General features: G+C 55.7%; 1 protein-coding gene across 1 annotated transcript in view; it reads right to left on the reverse strand.

The window, feature by feature from the left end:
- Nucleotides 1–21,608, reverse strand: part of CACNA1C (calcium voltage-gated channel subunit alpha1 C) — a 473,070-nt gene that overhangs the window by 82,819 nt on the left and 368,643 nt on the right. Inside the window, exons 12-15 of the mRNA XM_059935013.1 lie at nt 15,986–16,146; nt 14,907–15,132; nt 2,109–2,316; nt 1,099–1,219 (exon numbers count right to left, since the gene is read on the reverse strand). Of these exons, the coding sequence (XP_059790996.1) occupies nt 1,099–1,219; nt 2,109–2,316; nt 14,907–15,132; nt 15,986–16,146 (716 nt within the window). The remainder of the gene's footprint in view (nt 1–1,098; nt 1,220–2,108; nt 2,317–14,906; nt 15,133–15,985; nt 16,147–21,608) is intronic.

The following is a 21,608-nucleotide window of genomic DNA, read 5'->3' on the forward strand; positions in this document are numbered from 1 at the left end:
CGGCAGCCGAGCCTCGCTCTTTAACTGCCGGTTTCGAGATGACCGCCTGTGACTGACACCGTAAGCAACGCTGCAGCGGGACGGGGTGCAGAGTGGTCCTTACCGCCGCCAGGAGATGCCCGCTCGCCCTGCCCCTCCCGCTGCGACCCTGTTCAGACAGAGGCCCTGGGAGGGTCCACCGAGCTCCTAACTGGAGCGGAGTTGGCCCTTTCTTCTCCCCCCACCCCAGACTCGGACGCAGGCACCGTGGGTCAGAGAGCCGGATCAGAGCCCGTCCAGCCGAGAGGTTAACGCTGGTCAGGCCCACCTTCCACCCCAGGCCCCGGGAGGCTCCGGCTCACACGGGGAGCGAGGGCCGCGGCCCCGCAAGGACAGGGGCTGGGCGTGTGCTATCCTGTTCGGCCTCGCCCGGCCCGTTAGGTCGGAGGCACTGCTATTTCCACCCCGTTCCCAGGACGCTAGGTGGGCAGCCCTGGGTGTGCCCGAGGCCGCCCGCTGGCCTCTGTGTCCAGATCTTCTGTGATTTACTTTCCGAGCCCCTCTGCACACAACCCGCAGGGACAGGACGGGAAGAGGGGTGCCAGCAGCCCGGGACCCGGGAACCTGCCTGTGGCCTGTCCACTCTGCCTGCGGCTAACATCCCGCAGAGTGGCTTCAGAGGGAGGGACCCTGGCCCGAGAGCAGGGCGACAGGCGAACGTCACTTCCGGGGCGGAGGCCCTGTCCTCCCCGGGCAGGGGCCCTGGGCTGGCGCAGCCAGTGCGCACATCGGGGTCCGAGTGAGTGGCTGCAAGCACAACACCGGGCTGGGGGCTGCTCGTCTGGACCGTGGAGAGGATGCACTCCTGGAATCGGAGGCTGGGGGACGACTCGCATCCCCCCCCTGGGCCCAGGCTCCCGGCTCCCACCCAGACACCTGCACCGCTGAGGTGGTGGTCTGGGCTGGACATATTCTCCCAAGCCTGCTTCCCCTGGGGGGAGGGCCCTGGGTCCCCCCCCCCAAAGTCAGGACCTGTGGGGCACACCTATTGGCATCGAGCTGCAGGCTGAGAGCTGGGGCAGCGGGGGCGGGGTGGGGGGAGGCAGGAGCAAAGGATACAATTTCCACAGATGAAGAGGATGATGAAGTAAATACAGACTAACATCCCTGGAAAAGAGGGGCCGCCATAAGCCATGATCCCATCATACATCACCGAATTCCAGTCCTCCCCGGTCAGGATCTGAATGACACAGTCCCACCAATAAGGGACACAGCGTTAGACCAGCAGCAAACCCGAAACTCCCCTGCCCAGCCCCCTGCGAGACAGAAACGTCTGACATCTCTCTCTTCCTCCCCCGCCTCCTGCCCCCCGTTCTCCTCCCAGGGCTCTGAGCTGTGACCCCCTCAAGTCTAGCCCTCTCCTTAGACAGAGTGCGTGGCCACAGGCACAAAGTTCCTGATTGACTAAAAGAGCTTCCTGGGCAAAACACCTCCTACCCCCAGGTACAGTGCTCAGTGGCTGACCCTCGAGTTAAGTCATCAAGGTGAGCGTGTCCACTAAGGGGCCCCAGGTCCCCCGGTTTCCTCCAAACGTGAGGACTTTGGGTACCATCTTTAAGATTTGGGCAACATCCACGTATTACCCAGTTTAATCTGTAAATCGATCTACTTTTAAACTTAAGTGCTACTTTAGCTTGGCCCCAAGCCAACATATCCGTGAAGTCACAAATTCGATGGTAGTCGTATTTTCCTGGGGGCAAGCGTGAAGGGTCGGAAAGACACCCATCCCCCTCCCCTCCCCAGCAAGGGCCGTCCACTTTCCTTTGTTGATATTTTGGGCTTCCATGTAGAATGTATTTGCATAAAGGTTTCCACAGCTAAGAAACAGGTTTTAAGCCGCTTAATTGGATCTTTTTTTTCCCCCAGTGGTCCATCCAACAGCGGAATTTCCTGGGGGTCAGGGTAGGAGAGCTACAGACTGTCCTGGGCTCCTGTGGCCGACCTGTTCTGACTCTGGCTGCCCCGTGGGAGTGGGCGGGAAGTTTCTGCCTCCCCCGCCCCGCCCCCCCCCCCCCCCAGCTCCTGGCCCTGCCCCCCAGAGCACAATCCCGGCAGAGAAGAGTCCATACCTGAAAGACGGTGAGGAGGGACTGGGGGAAGTTATCGAATGTGCTCCTCCGGGTCTGCATCTCATCAAAGTTGAACTTCCCCCCGAAGAGCTGCATGCCCAGGAGGGAGAAGATGATGATGAAGAGGAAGAGGAGCAGCAGCAGGGAGGCGATGGAGCGCACGGAGTTCAGCAGGGACGCCACCAGGTTGCTCAGGGAGTTCCAGTACCTGGGGACGGGGGGGCGGGGTTAGCCTCCAGCACCTCTCGCCCCACTGCCCCACCCACCAGGGGCTTCAGGACCGGCTGCAACGCCCTCCTCTCGGCCCTGTCCTTGGGGCAGCGTGGTGGTGGGACCTGGCTGGCCAGCTCACAATTAGAGCGTGAGTGAGTTCATTCAGGAGACCCGGGTCAGGAGTCTGGTTCCGACCCAGCTCTGCACGTGCCTTTGGGCGAGTTGCTTAACCTCCCTCTTTCTGCGCCCCCCCACCCCGTCTGAAAAAATAGGGGCAGCGGCAGCACACGCTTCATTATGTTATTGGGAGGATTACATGCGATAACAATTTTTAAAAAGCCACTCCCCCCAACGGCAACAAAATGAAAAATAAGTGGGACTACGTCAAACTAAAAAGCTTCTGCACAGCAAAGGAAACCATCAACAAAGTGAAAAGACGACCTACAAAATGGGCAAAAAAGACTTGCAAACCATATATCTGATAAGAGATTAATATCCAAAATATATAAAGAATTCATGCAACTCAATAGCGAAACAAACAAACAAACAAAAACCACCCCAAGTAATTCTATTAAAAAACAGACAGGGACTTCCCTGGCGGCGCCGTGGTTAAGACTCCGTGCTCCCAATGCAGGGGGCCCGGCTTCGAGCCCTGGTCAGGGAACTAGGTCCCACATGCATGCCACAACTAAGAGTTCGCATGCCGTATCTAAGACCCAGCGCAACCAAATAAAAATAAATAAATATTTTAAAAAACCAGACAGAAGATCCAAATAGACATTTCTCCAAAGAAGACGTACAAACGGCCAACAGACACGTGAAAAGATGCTCAACATTGCTAATCATTAGGGAAATGCTAATCAAAACCACGAGGTATCACCTCACACCTGTTAGAATGCCCATCATCAGAAAGACAAGAGATAACAAGTGTTGGTGAGAATGTGGAGAAAAGGGAACCCTTGTGCGTTGTTGGTGGGAATGTAAGTTGGTGCAGCCGGTGTGGAAAACAGAATGAAGCTTCCTCAAGATAATTAAAGATAGAGCTACCATACGCTCCAGCAATTCTACTTCTGGGAACATATCCAAAGGATACGTTCACTATAGCATTATTCATAATAACCAAGACATGGAAACAACCTAAGTGTCCATGAACGGAGAAATGGAGAAAGAAAAATGTGGTGTACGTTATCTATAATGGGATATTATTTAGCCATAAAGAGGAAGAAAATCTTGCCATTTGCAACAGCATGGATGGACTTGGAGGGCATTATGCTTAGTGAAATAAGTCAGACAGAGAAAGACCATATGACCTCCCTGATACGTGGAATCTAAATATCCAAAAACAGACACAAACAAACAAAACCCCCCACCAAACTCACAGAAAAAGAGATCAGATTTGTGGTTACTAGAGGCCGGGGATGGTGGGAGGGGGAACAGGAGGGAGGGCGTCAAAAGGTACAAACTTCCAGTTATAGATAAATAAATACTAGGAACGTAGTGTACAGCATGATGACTGTAGCCACCACTGCTGTGTGCTATATGTGACAGTTGTTAGGACAGTAAACCCTAAGCGTTCTCATCACAAGGATAATTTTTTTCTTTTTTCACACTGTCTCTATGAGATGACAGATGTTAACTAAACCTACTGTCACAATCATTCCACAATGTATATAAAACAAACCATCATGCTGTACGCCTTAAGTGTAGACACTGATGTATGTCAATTATTTCTCAGTAAAACTAGAAAAAATATAATTCCAGCTCTTCATTTGAAAAAAAGACCCCAGTATAGTGCCTGGCACACAGGTGATAAAGGTTAGTAATTATTGTTATCACTACTGATCTTTAGACAGAAAAACACATTAAAAATTTTTTTTTCCAGAATGCGGCCCTCAGCCCAGCCCAATCATGAATGGGGCCGCCCACGTGTGAGGGTGGCCTGGGTCACCCGTGGGTAAGAGGGGGTGTGTGGTTTACTGAGGCTTCCCAAATTCACCCGGTCCACAGAGTTGGTTTGTTTAAAAAGCCTCTCTTCTGGAGAGTCTGATTCAATAGCTGTCGTTTGGGGCCCAGAAATCTGTTTTGAACAAGGGTCGCAGAGGATTCTGGTAAGCAGGCCAGCCTGGGAGACCCTGGATTGCAGCAAACGCACCCAGTTCACAAGGACGGCCCGTGGCTGGCGGGGCCCTGCATCTCTCCGCCGTGAGCGCGGACGCCCTTCACCGTGGGGACGCGTGGGGAAAAGCCCTCTCTTGGGGAAGTGGGGGGACACGAATGGCCCTGGAAGGGGCTTGGGTACCCGGGACAGGGTCTGTTCAGGGTGAGGCACGCACTGCAGCAAAAGGGACACGCGCCCATCTGGCCAAGTGCGTCTCACTTCCCTGTGCGCTAGCCCGACCCAGCTGCCTTCCAGGTCACGACCTTGACCTCCTCCATTTAGATGTTCCCGGCTTTTCACCAAGGCAGACAGGGAGCTGTTTCTGCTGCTCGAGACAGTGCCTTGCAAACCACCCCCCGCTGCAGCCTGGCAGCGGCACCCCAGCCCGGGCACCTCTCTCCGGAGAACGGCTCCGTAAGCGACAGGAGCAGATGGGCCAACAGTTTGGGTGTAAACATGAGCGTCTCCCCAACCTGGAGTCTCTCACGCTCTTTCTCCTTCAGACTCAGCCTTGCTCCGCCTCTACCCTGCCTGCCAGCCACACGCCCTCTGTTCGCGGAATGTTAATATATACACTGATTTGTATCTGCTCTAGAAAGGCTCTTACCTGTTCCACATTTGTGACAGCCTTGTCTCACCCAAATAGGCTTGAGTTCTTGAGGGCAGAGGCCAGAGGTTCTCCTTCCACCCCCTGCATCTCTGTCCTCAAATAGATTCTGTGCAACCTGGCATGTGTGACGGGCTGCCTGGCCCCGGTCGGCTAGAGATTGTACTAATTGTTCTGTTTAAGCAAGGAGTTAGAGAACCTCTGTGGGGCTAGGACGCCCTCCCCTCTTACACTGAAAGCTCCCAAACCTGTCTGGAGATGACATGCCGGGGGTGGGGGGTGGGAAACCATTTTCTAAATGCCGATTCCCAGGCCCCGCTCGGAACCATGAATCACTGCTGTGCGAGCACCCAGCCCCCGTCACAAGCCGCTATTTAGGAACCGAAACTCCGGGCGTATTTGTAACGAGAACATCCCGCTGTACTGGGGGGGTGGACAGTGTCTGCCTGGGGGTTAAGGTCACACAGCCCCTAAACTGCACAGAATATTCTGGGAAAGTCTTCATGGCCATAAAAGTTGGTGCCTTAGTTTTCCCGTGGCCCGTGGACGTGAGGGAAATAGACCAGCCTAGAGCTGAGGTTCAGGCTGTCTGCCGGCCATGGGCCAGGACCGCCGGCCAAGGAGGCCCCAGACCCGAAGGAGAAAGTCACCGTGCGGGAGGAGGTCTGGCCGGGGTGGGGTGTGGCCCAGGGCGAGCGGGAGGGGCCCGCGGGCCTGGGCTGTGGGAGACAAGGCTGTGATGGAGCATGGCTGTGTCGCCCGTCATGGGGGTGGTGGAGACCCTCTGGGGACGCTGGGTGGAGGAGGCCTACTGAGCCGCCTACGGGGGCCGAGCCTCTGGTCGGAAGGCTCTTCTCCTGCTCCCATGTCCCGAGGGGTGCGCGGCCATCTCCCAGTCGATGGATGGGGGGTTCCCAGCACGAGTCGCTGGCCTGACCGACCCCCGTGGCCCACCCCGCCATCACGCCGTCGCGGTGAAGCACAGCCGCCGTCTCTGGCTCGAGCCCAGTCCCTTGGGGTCGCCCTCCAGGTGCCCTCACACCCGCAGCCGCAACTCCGTCCTCGGGGCCAGGCCACAGCCCCTCCGGCACCTGCCACCCAGGCCGGCGTCTCCAGTGTCCTGCCCCCGCCCCCTGCAGCTGCTCACCCCACCGCCCAGGTGAGAAGCCGCGAACGTACTGCAGCCGGCGCTCTCAGCGACGGTAATAAGTTATGACACACTGAAAAAAATCGAAGCCACTGACGTTAAAGCAAGGAGAGAGGGGGTCTGCTTTACAGACGGTGTCAAACGGACAGCAGGAATGAATGAATGCATGAATGAACGAACGAAGGACAGAACGAGTCAGTGATTCAGGTACAGACCGTCACGGGTGGAAGGTCTCTGGGGAGCAGGGCGTTCACAGGCCCTGTTATCTCTCCATGGATTACTCCGTAATCACAGAGGGAAAGGGCACATTAACAGTGAGAAACCCGGCGGACACCCCCGGCCACGTTCCGACTCTCAGGATCCCCGACAACGGGACAACTCCTGGCGCCCTGTGACCCCCGACCCCTCCTCGGCCGGGCAGCAGGACGCTCTCCAAGGCCCCGCCAGAGGCCCCGCAGACCCTGTGGACGGCACCTCCCCTGCTACCCCCTGCGAGGCTGCAGCCCGGCCCCCCACTGTCCCGCCTGCATCCCCACCGCTGGCCGGCCCGGCCCCGGGGTCTGCAGGGCTCACTCCTGCAGTGCCCCGGGTCCTGCTCAGCGCCCTCCTGAGCCACCCGGTCCCCAGCCTGCAGTTTACACGTTCCTCGCCTCCGGGCGGACGGTCCAGAGAGGAGGGCTTGTGCTGGGAGCACAGCCAAGGGAGGTGCCCTGGGAGTGTTTTGCTGGATGAAGGAGCAGATCTTCAACATGACACCTTTGTACTTAATGGAGGGAAGGCAAGGGGGCACAGACCCCGCGTGTGTAGAGCAGGGCTGGGGGGAGGGTCTCACACTCACCCGAGTCAAACCCACTTTGCTCAAAGGTGAGGAATGGCTCTTGCCCTCCCCTCAACGTCACTTCTGATCCTGTGGCTTCCCTAGATCTGGGGGTTCCTGAGCTTCCACCACCAGACCCCTCGTCACACTATTATGTGTCAGGAGGATAGACTGGTCCCGAGAGGTGTGGGGTGGGGGGAGGTGGGCGAACTGGGTGAGGCGGTCAAAAGCTACAAACCTCCAGTTATAAAACAAATAAGTCCTGGGGATGTGATGTACGGCATGGTGACTACAGTTAACAATACTATATTTTACACTGGAAAGTTGCTAAGAGAATAGAGCTTAAAATGTTCTCATCATGAGAAAAGAAAAACTGTGTGTGGTGACGGAGATTAACTCGACTTGTTGTGGTGATCATTCCCTAATGTATACAAATACGGAAACATTATGTTGTTCACCTGAAACGAGTATCATGTTACATGTCAATTACAGTGGACCCCTGAACAACACAGGGGTGAGGGCACCAACCCTCGGCGGTTGAAAACCCGAGAATACCTTGACAGTCGGTGTCCTTGAATACAACCAACCTCGGACTGTGCAGACCTGCAGTGTGAAAAAATCTGCATAGAAGTGAACCCTTGCAGTGCAAACCCCTGTTGTTCAAGGATCAACTGCATGCCTTGATTCAAAAAAAAGGGAAAAAGAAAAAAAGTCTATGATGCATCAATTTGCTACGTAGAAAGTAGGGTCGCCGTGGCTTCTAGACGCTTGGGTAGGATTCCAGAGAGCAGTGTGAACACGAGTCTCCCCTGGGGAGAGCGTCCCCCCCGGGGGCTCAGAACAAGTGGCCGCAGGTCTGAGGGCACCTGCCAGCCTTGGTTCACGAGACAGACTGCGCCCAAGGACCTGACCCAGCCCACCTGCTCACGGACACACCTGAGCTGAGGAGATGCTGCCTTTGGACCAGGTCGTGGTTGTGGGCGCTGCTTGCGTTCAGCCCCCTGTTGCTTCCCGTCCAGGAGGACGGGGTGGAGGTCCCCGCGTGTGGCCTGCCACCTGTGCTCTGTGCCTCTGGAGCAGCACTAACCGAGCAGAGCTGGCGCCAGTGGCCTGGCGTCACGAGGGACCCCGCTCGCTGGACCGAAGGCCGTCCATCCCTACGTGCACTCCCTGGAAGACCGACACGGGGATCGCCGTGGGGATACCGCGGAGCTCAGAGGAGACCGCTGGCATCTGGGGCCTGGCTCGCCATGGCAGGTGGCAGGGAATAGGGTGGGTTCTCCTCAACACTGATACCAAAGAGGACTGTAGGTGCCAAGTGCAGCCTCCGGGCAGGGCGATGCGAAGGCCCTGCAGATCCTGCACCTCTGTCCTTCTCGATGTCAGTCTGGTCCTGATGTCTGTGACCGCTGTGGCCCCGTGTCCCAGGATCCCTCTCCCTCCAGGAAGGTTGGCGGGTGGTAAACTGGAGGGTTGACGGCATATTCACCGTCGAAGGGGGCTTTCGTGCTAATTGATTAAGACTGAAATACACACACTCACGCCAAAAAAGAAAGCGCTTCGGAGAAAAGTGGGCACCAGCAGAACAAAGGACTCAAGGTCTTGAACCTTGTAGAGAAACTGAGAAAAGCAAGCCCCGCCTCTTCAGAATGACACCCGCGTGCGTCCACGTGCACAGAAGAACCCTCCAGCACTGGGGGTCTCAGCCCCCGAAGCACAGGCCGCTCGAGAGACTCGCCTCCCCTGCCGGGTCACCCTTGGGGTCATGGTCTCTCGTCATCCCTCCTGTGGCCCGGAATCATTCTCCCCAGAGGCGTGTCCTGCCCACCCGGCCCCTCCCACCCACAGCAGGCGCCAGTGAGGGCTTTGCCCCGTCGCTTTCGTCGCGACTGAAACTCCCTCGCGTGGCTCACTTTCGTCCCCTCCCCTCTGCCTCCTGGTCTCAGTGCCACCTGCTCAGGGAACTTTACGGGTATCCTGTTCCCTGTTCCGTCGGCCTTGGCTTTGGTGCCCGTGGAACGCTCCCGTCTCCTGACGATGGAAAAAGCCCAGGCCTTGCGTGAACCGGAACTTTTATCTCATGAACCTTTGCTTCAAAGAGCTCAGGGCCACCCTCTGCGCTCTGGGTACAGAGCGGAGCCCCGAGCCTGCTATAGAGAAAAGATGTTCCTGGTAACGGTACCCACAGCTCTGGAGCTCTGCAAATGCCCCTCTCCCACCCGCCTCTCTGGTCATCACTAAATTTATACCCGTCCCAACCGTCCTCGTCCTGAGGAGCAAAAACAAAGCCTCTCAGTGCTGGCGGCACTGATCTATCGTGGTGGAGTGTTTCAAAGCAAACGCCCCGCGCTGAGTCTGTGGTAGGGCCTGCTGAGCCCCGTCCCGAGGGCAGGAGTGGGCGAGGGACACGGTCTCGGGGGAGAACCTGGGGAAGCAGGAGGGGTCCATTCAGGGAGAAGCTCAGCCCCTCCCCGCGCAGCCGCGGGACACAGTGGTGCCCAAGGACCACCTCAGGGAAGTTGGGCCCTGGTCCCCTAAGACGCACCGGAGCCTGGACGGACGCTAGAGGCTGAACGGGCATCTGCTCGGCCGGGAGGATGCAGACAGAACTCCAGACCCCGGCGGTCAGGGTCTCGGACGAGGCCACACCTGCCGGCTGAGCTCCTGCTGTCCCCACCCCGCCCTCCGCCCCAGGGCCGGATGCACGGTTTATGTCCGTCACTCCCGAGCCAAACCCCACCTGGGCAACAAACCCAAAGGCCTTGTCTTCCCTGTTTGCACCAGAGGCCTCGGTCACACAGGCAGCAGAACCCCCCTGGGGGATGCGAACTGATCATGACAGGCACGGTGTCCTGGCCTTGACCGTGGGATTTAGGCAGTGCTCCTGTGAGCCTCTCAAGAGTCCCCAGTCGGCCCTGTGGTTGTGTCGGGGTGAGACAGGGAGCGAGACGGCGTCCTCCCGTCTCCTTAACCCCCAAGAATAAGCACCTTCCTTGCCGACGGCCGACCCATGGGCTCTAGCGTCTGAGCTGCCTTCTCCTTAGGCCCCCGCCTGGCAACTGGGTAGACGCCACAGTTACCTTTATAACAGTGGCCCGTGAGAAGCTCAGAGCCTCCCTGGGGCCCTGAGAAGGGGGCCGGGAGGGTCTGATGCTCGCGGCCAGACCGGCTGTTACATGGAGGCGCTCAGAGTCTGGAGGATTTGCAAAAGGCTCGCATCTCGGGGCTGCGGGCCCCTGTGCGGTCATGACTCACCAGTGAGTCTGTCTGTGCTGCGTCAGTCTGAGCTCACATCTCAGGGACGGGGAAGGGGCCGCGGGGGAGGAGTAGCAGAAGAAAGAGAAGCATTTAGGGTTTAAGAGGGAAAACAGCAAGGGCTGGAGGGACTGTGGCGCACGTGAAGACCAACTGTATAAAAAATGAGACGTAATGAGTACATTGGAGCCACATCCAGATCTAACCAAACTGAAGCTCTTCTTCCTCCTCATAGAGTGAAGGTCAGGCTGGGCTGACAAACAGCAGACAAACTAGATGTTGAAACCGGGCAACATTTAGAGCCCCAGAGAGCCCCAAAGCAGGAGAAAGAGCCCCATCCATCACGCGGCTGGAAGGCCCATGGTCATTTACCCAAAGATGACAAAGATCTTGGCCGCGTGCGTGCCTCTCTGTTCTCCCAGAGGTACCCAGACTTTCTTACCCTGCCGTTCCCCACCCATAGCACCGTGAATACCCAGTGATCAACTGACAGCCTGGTGCAGAGTTCCCAGTCTTTTTATAAAAAAATGAGACCCATAGGATGGATGATATGCCTACACGCTGTATACTTCCTAAGGCATGCTCAGATTCTGACAAAGTGCCAAAAAAATGTAAGCAGGCTAGCAACTCATTGTCATCATAAACCAAAGGCTTCTCTTCCCGCAGGGGCCACGGATCAGTTGTAAACCCACCTGGTTCTTGCTCGTTCATTAAAGCCTTCGGGAACGCAAGTGACCAAGAGTGAGGGTGTTACAAGAGCAATACTGAATGTACTTGTATTTGGTATGTAAAAAAGAAACCATTCATAGATTTTGGTATTTAAGCTCTTAGTAATAGCAAATGACCTGCCACACACTGTTGAGCGGCTCTGGACATATTGAAGGGTCATGAGGTCACGGCTGAGAACCATGGTCTAGATCGGTGTTCCCGGCTCTCAGACCACAGGCCCTGGGTGCGGGGAGGGCAGCCTGGAACTACAGGAGGGGATCCGTGGATCCAAGGATCCTAGCACTCTAAATAAAGAGCCTCAAACGTGTTCAGGTGTGTAGAAATTAATAAAATTAAAATCAATTTTAAAACTTCGCTGGATTCCTGTTAGGTCTTTATGAGTTTTCTCAGTCGAGAGCCATCAGAAGCACCGTCTTAACGGGGTCAGGGCTACTGTCTAGCGGAGAGAGTGGAGAGGGAAGAATCAAGTTTCCAATTATACACAAAGCTTCCTATTTTTAGACAAGAAAGAGGACAAAGGGCAGCTGCAGAAAATCAGGCCAGAGTTTCTCAAAGTGAGGTCACTGGGCCACCGCTTGGAGCTCCCCAGGAGTTGCTGGCTGAAATCTCTAGAGTGATGGGTCCTTAATGAGCTCCCTTGAGGAGGTCATCTAGGTTTGAAAATCACAATCACTGGTCCAGAAAACATTGTTAAAAATAGTAGTGGGATGTTGCAAAGTTTCCTCCAAGAGATGGTAAAAGAAGAGGGAGAAACAGACTTGTTTGATGGCAGGACCAGGCTGACCCGTCTCAAGGGACCAGCACGCCCACCCCCAGCACCTATTTTAGGCACTTTCTGGCCACTGGAGTGTATTGGAGACGAGGTTCAGAAGGGGGCATGGGACCCTCCCACACCTGGACTCTTTGTTGTCTTCCAAAAGCCCCCAGACAGTTTGGAGACTGGAAAACAGGAAGATGATGGCCTTTGCCAAAGTAACTTCCAATTAGACCATGAAATTATTCTGTTTATGGGCTTTATGGAGATCTGAAAATACCACTAATCCTTCTTGTGGAGGGGCTTCAGGAAGCTCGCTGATAAAGATAGACTTAAAAATGACTTCCTGGCAATAGTTTCAGATTAGAAATAGATAAATTGTTGATTAGAAACAGAATGAATATTAAGTCTCTTCAAGATGCTATGACAATATCTGGGAGCAAAATTCTTTTCTATAGGAATTTAAAAAACAAAGACAAAGCCCCAAGCATGTGGACTTTTGAGAATTACTTAAGAGGCACCTGAAACTCCAAATTAAAAATAGCTTTTAGCAGACCCAGGAGGAGCAAGCAGAATCACTCAAAATCCTTTACGTCTTGTCTCTGGAGACAGACAAAGAGAGTTTAGCCATCAGCCCTGCAGCCCACGGTCATGGACGGGGCACAGAGTCTTGTGATCCCAGCTTCACCCCTGAGCAGCTTTGCGACCCTGGGCAAGCGACTGAACTCCCTCAGTCTTCTCATCTGGAAAATGGGAATAATGAAAACAGCACCCTCTCTAATAGGTGATGGTGAAGATTTACAGGGCAGACGCAGGCAAGCACTGGCGTCAGGCTATCCGGCACAGAGCAAGAGCTGATGTACATTCACCAGGATTGTCATGATGTTTCTACTACTTTGATTTTGAACCGAGGATTTTCTGCGGTGCCAAGATATTCAGACATTCAGGAAGAGCTCCTTCCGGGGGCAGGGGCGAGGCAAGTGTTGCCCAGGAGTATCCAACTTGGGGATTTAACTCCTGCGTGTACTTTGAGTCTGTCTTCTGACCTTGAAGCTTCCCCAGGGATGCTCTCCTGTCCCCAACTTCCCAAAGCAGATGTCCCCCCTGCCCATTTTGCCAGCTCATTTCATTCTGTCTTAGATTTTCCTTTCACTGTCTCCTCCCAGGAGCGGACTCCGTCTCCCCAGCTGGACTGTCCGCTTCTCCCGGGTTCAGCCTACACCATGCAGCCCGTTTCCTGCCTCTCAGAGCTGGACAGTGTGTACACGGCAGACGAACAAATACGGCCACAGCGTGTGTGTGTGTATCACTATTAGCCCTCTCCTCCCTCCTCCTTCTCCTGATAACGACAACAGTTACAATTAGAGTCACAGTGAACGCTCGGTTGTCACGAATCTTCTGTGCCTGGCACTGAACTCAACTCTTCAAATGCCTCTTCTCACCCTACCCTCAACGAACCCGCGGGAGCAGGTGTGTTTGGGGCAGGGGTGCTGCTGAGGGAACTGGGAAGAGAACGGTCACACCCAGGTGCCCTGCAGCCCCCCGTCCCCCACCCCCCGCAAGTTCAGAGCACTCTGAGCAGAGACGGTTAAGTCCAGGGCCTGGCACGGACGATACCAACCCCACTCTTCCCAGCAGGATCTCACTGACGCCCAGTCTCCCCCCATCAGACTCTAGGATGGGAGGCTTGTCCTGGGGGCACAGTTGGAACCCCTCCCCTTCAGGTGCTTCTGACGTGCCCCTCCAAGGAAGACCGCAACCCACGGTGAGCAATACATATTATACTGCGACCCAGACACGATCTCGGGGATTTTTATGAAACGTGTTTACATTCACGTGAGGCACTCCGATGTTTTCCACCCTATTTCATTCTTTCATTAAAAATGAGAATGAGGAGAAATTGGAACCCTTATACATCACCAGTGGGAATGTAAAATGGTCCAGTCTCTTTGGGAAACAGTTTGGCACTTCCTGAAAACCTTAACTATAGACTTATCACGTGACCTAGAAATTCTGCTCCTTGTATCCAAGAGACGTGAAAACACGTCCACACGAAAACCTGAACACGATGCTTCCTAGCGGATTATTCACAGGAACCAAAAGACAGAAATAAACCAGACGTCCACCAGCAGATGAACGAATAAACAAACCGCGATGTATATCCGTATAATGGAATACAGCTCAGCCATGAAAAAGGAATGAAGCGCCGATCCCTGGACAACATGGAGGAGACCTGAAACCATCAGGCCAGGCGGAAGAGGCTGGTCACAAAACAGCACAGATCGTATGGACATGAACCGTCCAGAGAGGGCAGGTCTGTAGAGACGGAGGCAAGGTGGTGATGGGCGCTGGAGGGGAGGGTGGGGGAGGGAAGAGCGGGCATGGGGTCTGCTTTTGGGGGATGGAAACGCACTAAAACGGGACTGTGGTGTTGGCTGTGATACTGCAAATACATAAAAAGACCCTGAACTGTACACTTTAAAGAGTGAATTACATAGTACGTGGATTATCTCTCAATAAAAATGATGGTCGTGATCCAATAAGCTGATCTCACCACCCAGAATGGGTCACAACACGGTGGAAACTTGCTGTCCTGGAGTGGCTGCCCGTCCCCGCCCCGCCTGTCCCGGGGGAGTTAGGGGGCCGCGGCCTTCGGGTGGGTGGCGGGCAGCGGGTGGAGGGGGCGTGTCAAGGCCCCGTGCCTGCCTTTCATGCCACACACGCTCAGCACAGGCCCAGCTACAAGAGCAGGTTCCCTCTCTAGCTGCCGGGCGGCCCCAAGAACTGAGCTATAGGTGAGATTCCGGGGGAGCCCGGGAAGGAGCCGGCAGCCCTTTCTCCTGCCTCGAGCCCACAGGTGAGGGCTCGGCCTCCGGAAGCTGCCTGTGACCTCGCTGGAAGGCAGGCCCGGGGCTGGTGAAGCAGGGACAGAGGAGCCTGGGTCCCCGATGCCCCTGGAGGCCCCGCGGCTGCCACCCCTGCACTGCCTGTATGAGCAGCCAAAGGACCCTGTAAAGGACGCTCCATCTGGCGAATACACGAGCCCAGGACAGACCCTCCAGGACCCAGTGGCTCCCCCCCCCCCCCGGGTCCCCGGGGGGCGTGACGGGCCACGCACCTCGTGATTTTAAATATCCTCAGGAGGCGTACGCATCTCAGCACGGAGATGCCCAGGGGCGACATGATCTTGGTCTCCACCAGGATGGTCTCCAGGATGCCACCGCACACGATGAAGCAGTCGAAGCGGTTGAAGAGGGACACGAAGTAGGCCTGCAGCCCCAGGCTGTACATCTTGAGCAGCATCTCCGCCGTGAACAGGGCCAGCAGGGCCTTGTTGGCCGTGTCTGGAGGGACCCGCACGGGGGAGCGGAGGGGGAGAGGAGGTGAGCGTGGCGGGTCACTGCGGGGAAGCCCCGAAGCTCGATCCCGCCACGCGCCCCGCCCCGCGTGGACGTGGTGGGAAGGGGTCCAGTCACAACCACAGCAGACCTCCAGCACGGCCCCCGCCCCGCCCCACCCTCTGCCCCTCGCAGCGGCTCTGCCAGGCAGCAGGACTGCTGCCACGCCCGTTTTCCAGAGACGGGCAGTGAGGCTCGATGGGGAGCCATGGGCCCAGACTGACCAGCCGAGAGCGGGAGCCGGGGTCCTCGTCTGCCCTTGTCACCGGGTGACGAGCCCCAGCTAGGTTCCGGGAGACACCCCAGGTCCAGGCCGTGTCCGCCTGACCCCCGGGTGGGCGCCGGGGCTCTGGCCGGGGAGATGCCTTCCGGGGCCCAGGGAGGGGTGGTGGGACCCGCTGCCATCGAGGACATTCCCGGTGCTCAGGCCACGCTCGTCCTCTCCCTGGCTTTGTGCTCACCGCCCCTCACAGGTTTCGGCCAGCACACCTGGAGGCCATGCTGAGGCCCCAGGTACTGAAGACTCACTGGGGGCGGAGGGGCGGCAGCCAAAGATCTGACGTAGCCCAACAAGCCAGAGCTCGTGACCGTGTCTCCTGGACCCAACGGTGACGGCCGGGGCAGGCGAGGGGTGGGGGGCATCGCCTGGTCAGGGGAGCCCCGTCTGTGTAGAGTGAGCTGGTGTGTTTTAACGGCTCACGAGCTGCCAGGCCCTGGTGTGCCCGGCGTGGCCCGCCTGCCCGCCCCGGGACAGGGCCGAGTCGGCCCGAGTACTGCGGGCCGGCCGGGCGGCTCTCACCTTGGACTTCCGTGAGCCAGTGGGGTTGGTTGTAGTGCTCAGAGGCGATGGTGAGCGTGTTGAGGAAAACCAGGAAGATGACAAGCCAGTAGAAGATGCTCGACTTCACGGCCGCGCGGCACTTCCTCCTGCAGAACCGATTCCACCGGCGCCAGTAGCGGCTGCAAAGGGGCAGAGAAGGAGGGCGGGGCGGGAGGCGGCTGTGAATTCAGGTCCCCGGCCAACGTGCCCCCCGGTGGCCACCTCCCTCCCCTGAACTGGCCCAACCTCACCAGGGCCGAAGAGACGAGCGTCCCACCAAGGTCACCAGCTTGTGGCTGGTGGTGTGGCCTTTGTGGGGGGGGGGGTCCTTGGTCCTCTGGGACCGTGGCCCCCTGGCCTGTGACCCCGAGCAGGGCCAGCCTCGTGTGAGGGTCTGGCCTAAAGCTGAAGGAAGGTTATTTAACTTCATAGTAACGGCATCACTAGAAGTAGTATTGCAAGTCTTAAGACTAGTATTACTAGGACTAATAATGGTTACCATTAGCGAACCCCATGTCTGCCTGGTACCGTATTGGCACTTCTCATGCCTTCCCCCAGACCCTTTAAACAAGTCTGCAAAGCAGGCGTTGTCCTGATTTTCAGGAGAAAACCAAGGACCCTGCAGTTGAGCGTCTGGACTGACACCGGCTGAGGGCAGAGCCAGCGGCGTCCCCTCCCCCCGCCTGCAGCCCAGGCGCCCGGCGCTCCCCTAGCTGCCTCGTCCGTGAAGAGTGGGAGGTGAATGTGGACCAGAGGTGCTTGCCTTGAAGGGGAGGCCGTGGAGTCCTTTGAGGTTACACCCTGTGTCCAGAACAACGGGCAGACTGCCCCCACCTTACACACAAGTTCACGCCACACGTGGGCCCTGAAAGCTCATCCATGGGCCGCGGGACAATCGCCCCCATGGCCTCTGGTTAGCGACTTTCATCAAACCTGGCTGTGCATAGAACCACCTGGGGAAAGTTTAAAAAAAACAACAAAAACCCACCAGGCCCCGGGCCCCAACCCAATAAAATCTGATGGTCTGGGGTTGAGTAATTTTTAAATAACCCCCAAATACCGTTGCTGTCTGTTAAGGTTCCCCAGATGGTTCTCATGTGTAACCATGGTTGACAACCGTGAAGCTGGATGATCCCAAGGAAATGCTCACATTTTAGAGTTCAGTGGTGGACGGGTTTATAGCTTGTCCCCAATTTCATCCTCCTGATACCGAGAGAATATGCAGATATATTTGGTAATCCCGTTGACCAAACATTTACGAAATTAACACCATGTGAGGAGGGAAGGACAGGGGTGCCAGGGAGACTGCGGGGGCCCTGCATCGAGAGGGGATCTGACTCCAGAAAACCAAACACAACGAGAGCAGCCATACGGTCAAGGTCCAGCTGGGGGACGGTAAGAGGGGTGCCGTGGCCAGCCGTCGGGTTGGAGGGGATGGAGGCAACAGCTTTACTCGCGGAAGGCGGACAGTGAGGTGGCATGGGCTTTGGAGGCGGAGTCAGCAGGGCTTTGACCCTGACCGCGAGTGCAGGGGAGAGAGAAAGGGTGGAGGGGTGTCTGGAGGAGGCCCTGTCACCAGCATGGGCGCCCTGCGGAGGGGGGCTCAGCCGGGAAACGCCTCGAGGTACTCGCAGGTCGTGTCCGTAGGGACACCCACTGGGCTACTGAGGACAGAGCCCCCACCTGGGGACAGAAAGCGGGGGGGGGGGGGATGGCTGTCGTCCTGGACACCTGCACTCATATCTGCACGAAGTCACAGGTCCCCAGGCTCAAGACTCTGTTGTTAGGACCCTCCACACGCCCCAGACGGCCTTCTGAAGAGCTTGACTTTATTTATATTTCTACTCTGTTATTTCTGTTACCTACGGTCCGTGGAAAATCCTGCTGCCACACCTTTGTTGAAATCTATTCTGAGATTAGAAAGCGAGGGGCACATCTAAGGAGGGCCTTGCTGCCTGGGAGCTGCAGGAGGACCTGGTATTGGCTTACAGGGCAGGGAGGGAAGAAAGGATTAACGGGGTGGTGTTCTGACCTGACCTCACCCCCGTCACTGAGGGGGCGGGGACGCCACCTCCAGGGAGCACCAAACCTTGGCAGGGATGTTTGCTGCTACTGGGAGGGGAGGAGAGTCGCTACGTGGAGAAGAAAGGCCTGGGGGTCAGAAAACGATGGTTCCCAACGCACTGTGGAGGCTTCCATGCTCCAGACACACCACGGGTGACAACAGGGTTGGCGGAGGGCGCAGGGGGTACAAGGAAATGGGACAGGGGCCCAGGTGGTCCCTAGCAGGGGGCGGCCTCCGGCGGTGCTGGACCACGGCGCTCAGGTGCCTGCTCTCGCCGGGGTGGGACTCTGCTTCTCTCCTGCGATCGAGCTCGGTGATATTGTAGACGAAGTTGGTAAGACTTTTTCCCCCTCCTGAAAAACGAGTTTTCAGGACAAACTCACATCCAATCTTAAATAGCGTCAACTACAGATTGGCACTTGTCATCTACCTCTACAAGGATTAAATCATGAGCCACTGCAGCTTCTGACCTTCAACACCCCCTGAAAGGAGTTCAGGGTGGAGAGCTGAAATGAGGCACTGTGCTCTGGGAAAAACTGGCAGAGCAGGTCTTCAGATAGGTGTTTTCAGGAGAAGATTTTATGAGCCCAATTCTTGCATCTCCTCGTATCTAGAAAAGCACTAAGATCCTTCATGGTGATGTCTGCTCCTCGTGACCAGCAGTAACCTTCACAAGACTAGCAGAAACCTTCTGCAGAAAATATGTGCTTCATTGCATGTACTCCCCCTTCACCAAAATCACGTACTGACGTTCCCCCTACCTCTTTGGAGCAGTTTCTCAGAGTTATCCGAGATGCTGTCTCCCGGGCTATAGTCCTCATTTTGCCCCGAATAAGACTTAACTCACAACCCTCACACTGTGCGTGATTTTAAGTCGGCAATAGGTTACACCGTAGTTGCAAAGAATGTTTTGAATAGAGACAACCTCATTTACAAAAATCACCAATAATTGTGATTTGGAGGCCAAAGGAATCACGGTTGCTCTTCCACGGTTTGGAGGAACAGACTCCAACTCCGTCTCACACCCAGAACTTGACTGCGCTCTTCCCCAAGTTTGGGGCGGGTGAATGCGGGTGCCACATGCCCGGGCCTGGCCCGGGGTCTGGAGCTGCTCTGCTGGAGGCCCCGCAGCTGCGGCTGTGACGGACGGGGCGGCACCCGTGGAATCGTGCGCTCCCGAGACAGCCGCTCAGGAGAGTCACGTGGGCTCGGGCCGGGGCCGGGGTGGAGTAATTACCATCCAGAGAAAGTATTTAAAGATAATTACACACCTCCCACCCTTCAAAATATAGCTTTGCTTGACAACTGGTTTCCTGGCAACGCTTCCTACTGTACAATAAATGCAGTGGTTCATTAGAATGTGTAAATGTATTTGTGTGTTTACGTATGCACGGAGGATACAGAAATTAAACGATAAAACAGGGAGGAGGAGTTTGCCTGCTATTCACGTTCCCTTCACTCTCACTGGGAAAGTTGTTCCCCCTAGAAGTGGAACTTCCCGGACACAGACCTGGTGGTGACGGCGGGCACGGACACGTCTCTCGCACGTCTTCAAACCCGCGCGTCGCTGCGTTCCCACCCGACAGCTCTGCTCGCTCGCCTGGACCCGCCTGACCCCTTCTCAGCACCGGCCCGGCTCCTGCCTTTCTATCGACACGGCTGTCCCCCCACCAATCCTCCCCTGCTGGGTCCCCTCTTGCTTTAGGGCTCAGCGGGGGGCCCCAGCTTCCCAGCAGCGCACTTTTCTAGACGTCCCAGCTGCCAAGTTCCAGTCACGCTTACTGTCCGTGCTGCTCACTTAGCTACACGTTCAAGAAACATTTATTGAAACATCTTCCCCGAGCCAAGTACTAGATATTCAGCTTAACACGCAGACGGGAAACTCGGGTCGGTGATACGGACCCCGAGGGTGCCGCGCGCCACGTGGGCTTAGTAGAAGTGCCCCAGGGGCACGTAGAAGGGCATCCCAGCCCACCGTGGGGTGCCAGCCAGCCTCCCCAGAGGACACGATGCTCTGTTTCCTGTAGGTCAGTATCTTTACTGTGTGACTCCGGCTTCTCCACTGAGATCGCAGGGTCCTGAGGGGAAGGGGTTGCGTCCTCTGTGATGGGCTCACAGCCCACCACTGTGGTCCTACACAGTAGGACCCCTGGGCCGGCAGGCAGGTAGGGCAGCAGAGACAAACTTTACACACACTTACTCACTCCGCGTTGTGGACGAGGCTTAGGACCCCCAGATGGGGTCAGGGTGAGGAGGGGGCAGTGCTCCTGAAGGAGTTTGCTTGGCACAGAATTTTGGACAAGCATCTAGAACAGGAGACAGCACCCAAATGGTGGACACTTGGGGCTCTTTCCAGTGGCCAGAGCTGAGAACAAGCAACCCAGAAAATCCTTACATTTAACTATTTTATACAAAAGTAACCAAAAAATGGGCTATGAGCGACTGCAGCAAATTTGGGCATGTGCCTTATTGCTTACGGGATGGCAGAGGTAAAGGGACCTGAGAGGCACATTTCTCTGAAGACGGGCGAGACAGGGCTCCCAACCTCAGACCCCCGAGGGGTTCACTTCAGACCGTTGTGACGTCCAGATCCAAGCCCCAACATGTCATCTGACTAATCCCTTCAAGCTGCAGAAGGCGTTCAGAATCGTTTGTTCCGTAACTGTTTAAGTCCTATTCTGAGCCCCAAATGTTGCAAAGTTCCTTATTCCTCAAAGTAGAGACTTGGCTTACCAAGGGAATACCCTAATATTGCCCTAATATTATAAAAGTCCCTTAATTTGCCAGAATTTCCCTAAAACCTCTGCTCTAATATTTCCTTTAAAGACCCTGTGACTTTGTATCATTGTCTTGCAAATGGAATAGGCCAGTTTGAGGCTCAAATTCTGTTATTTGTCATTGTTAAGCTGAGAAAATGATCGAGAATACTTTGTGTGTGTGGTTTTCTTTTAACTCAAATTTTAGGTTCTTTTCTGGAGTAAAAGAGGCTCTTCACTGTTCACGAGGTTACTTCTGAGTTGCAGAAATTCTCTCTCCGTTTCCCCTGTGTTACTGTGTTTTTCTCCTGCGCCTCCCATACCCGTGTCAGCTGCCGCAATCAGACAGACAGAAGGGGTCAGGACGCTGTTCCTGCGTCTGCAGCGGACAGAGGTGGCTCAGGGTCGACCTTGGTGATTTCGATGGCATTTTCAGTCCATTGCCAGGCTTTGTTATTCCCTAAACAGACACCACCACTGGACTGTAGGGTGTAGATGAGGCAGCTGCCATCTGACCCTGTGGGGTCGCACTGTCCAGTGTGGTAGCCACTGGCCACCTGTGGCTACTGCACACATGAAACGTGGCCAGTCCAAACTGGGCGTGCAGTGAGTGTAAATGACACACGGGATTTCAAAGATTTCATAGAAAAATTAATATAAAATATGTCATTCATTTTTTATATTAATTACATATTGAAATGACGTTTTAGACGCACTGGCTTAAATAAACTATATTAAGATGAATTTCACCTGTTCCTTTTCACTTTTTTAACATGGCTAC

The sequence above is a fragment of the Balaenoptera ricei genome, chromosome 10 (assembly GCF_028023285.1).
Source record: "Balaenoptera ricei isolate mBalRic1 chromosome 10, mBalRic1.hap2, whole genome shotgun sequence".
In the NCBI taxonomy this organism is placed as follows: domain Eukaryota; kingdom Metazoa; phylum Chordata; class Mammalia; order Artiodactyla; family Balaenopteridae; genus Balaenoptera; species Balaenoptera ricei.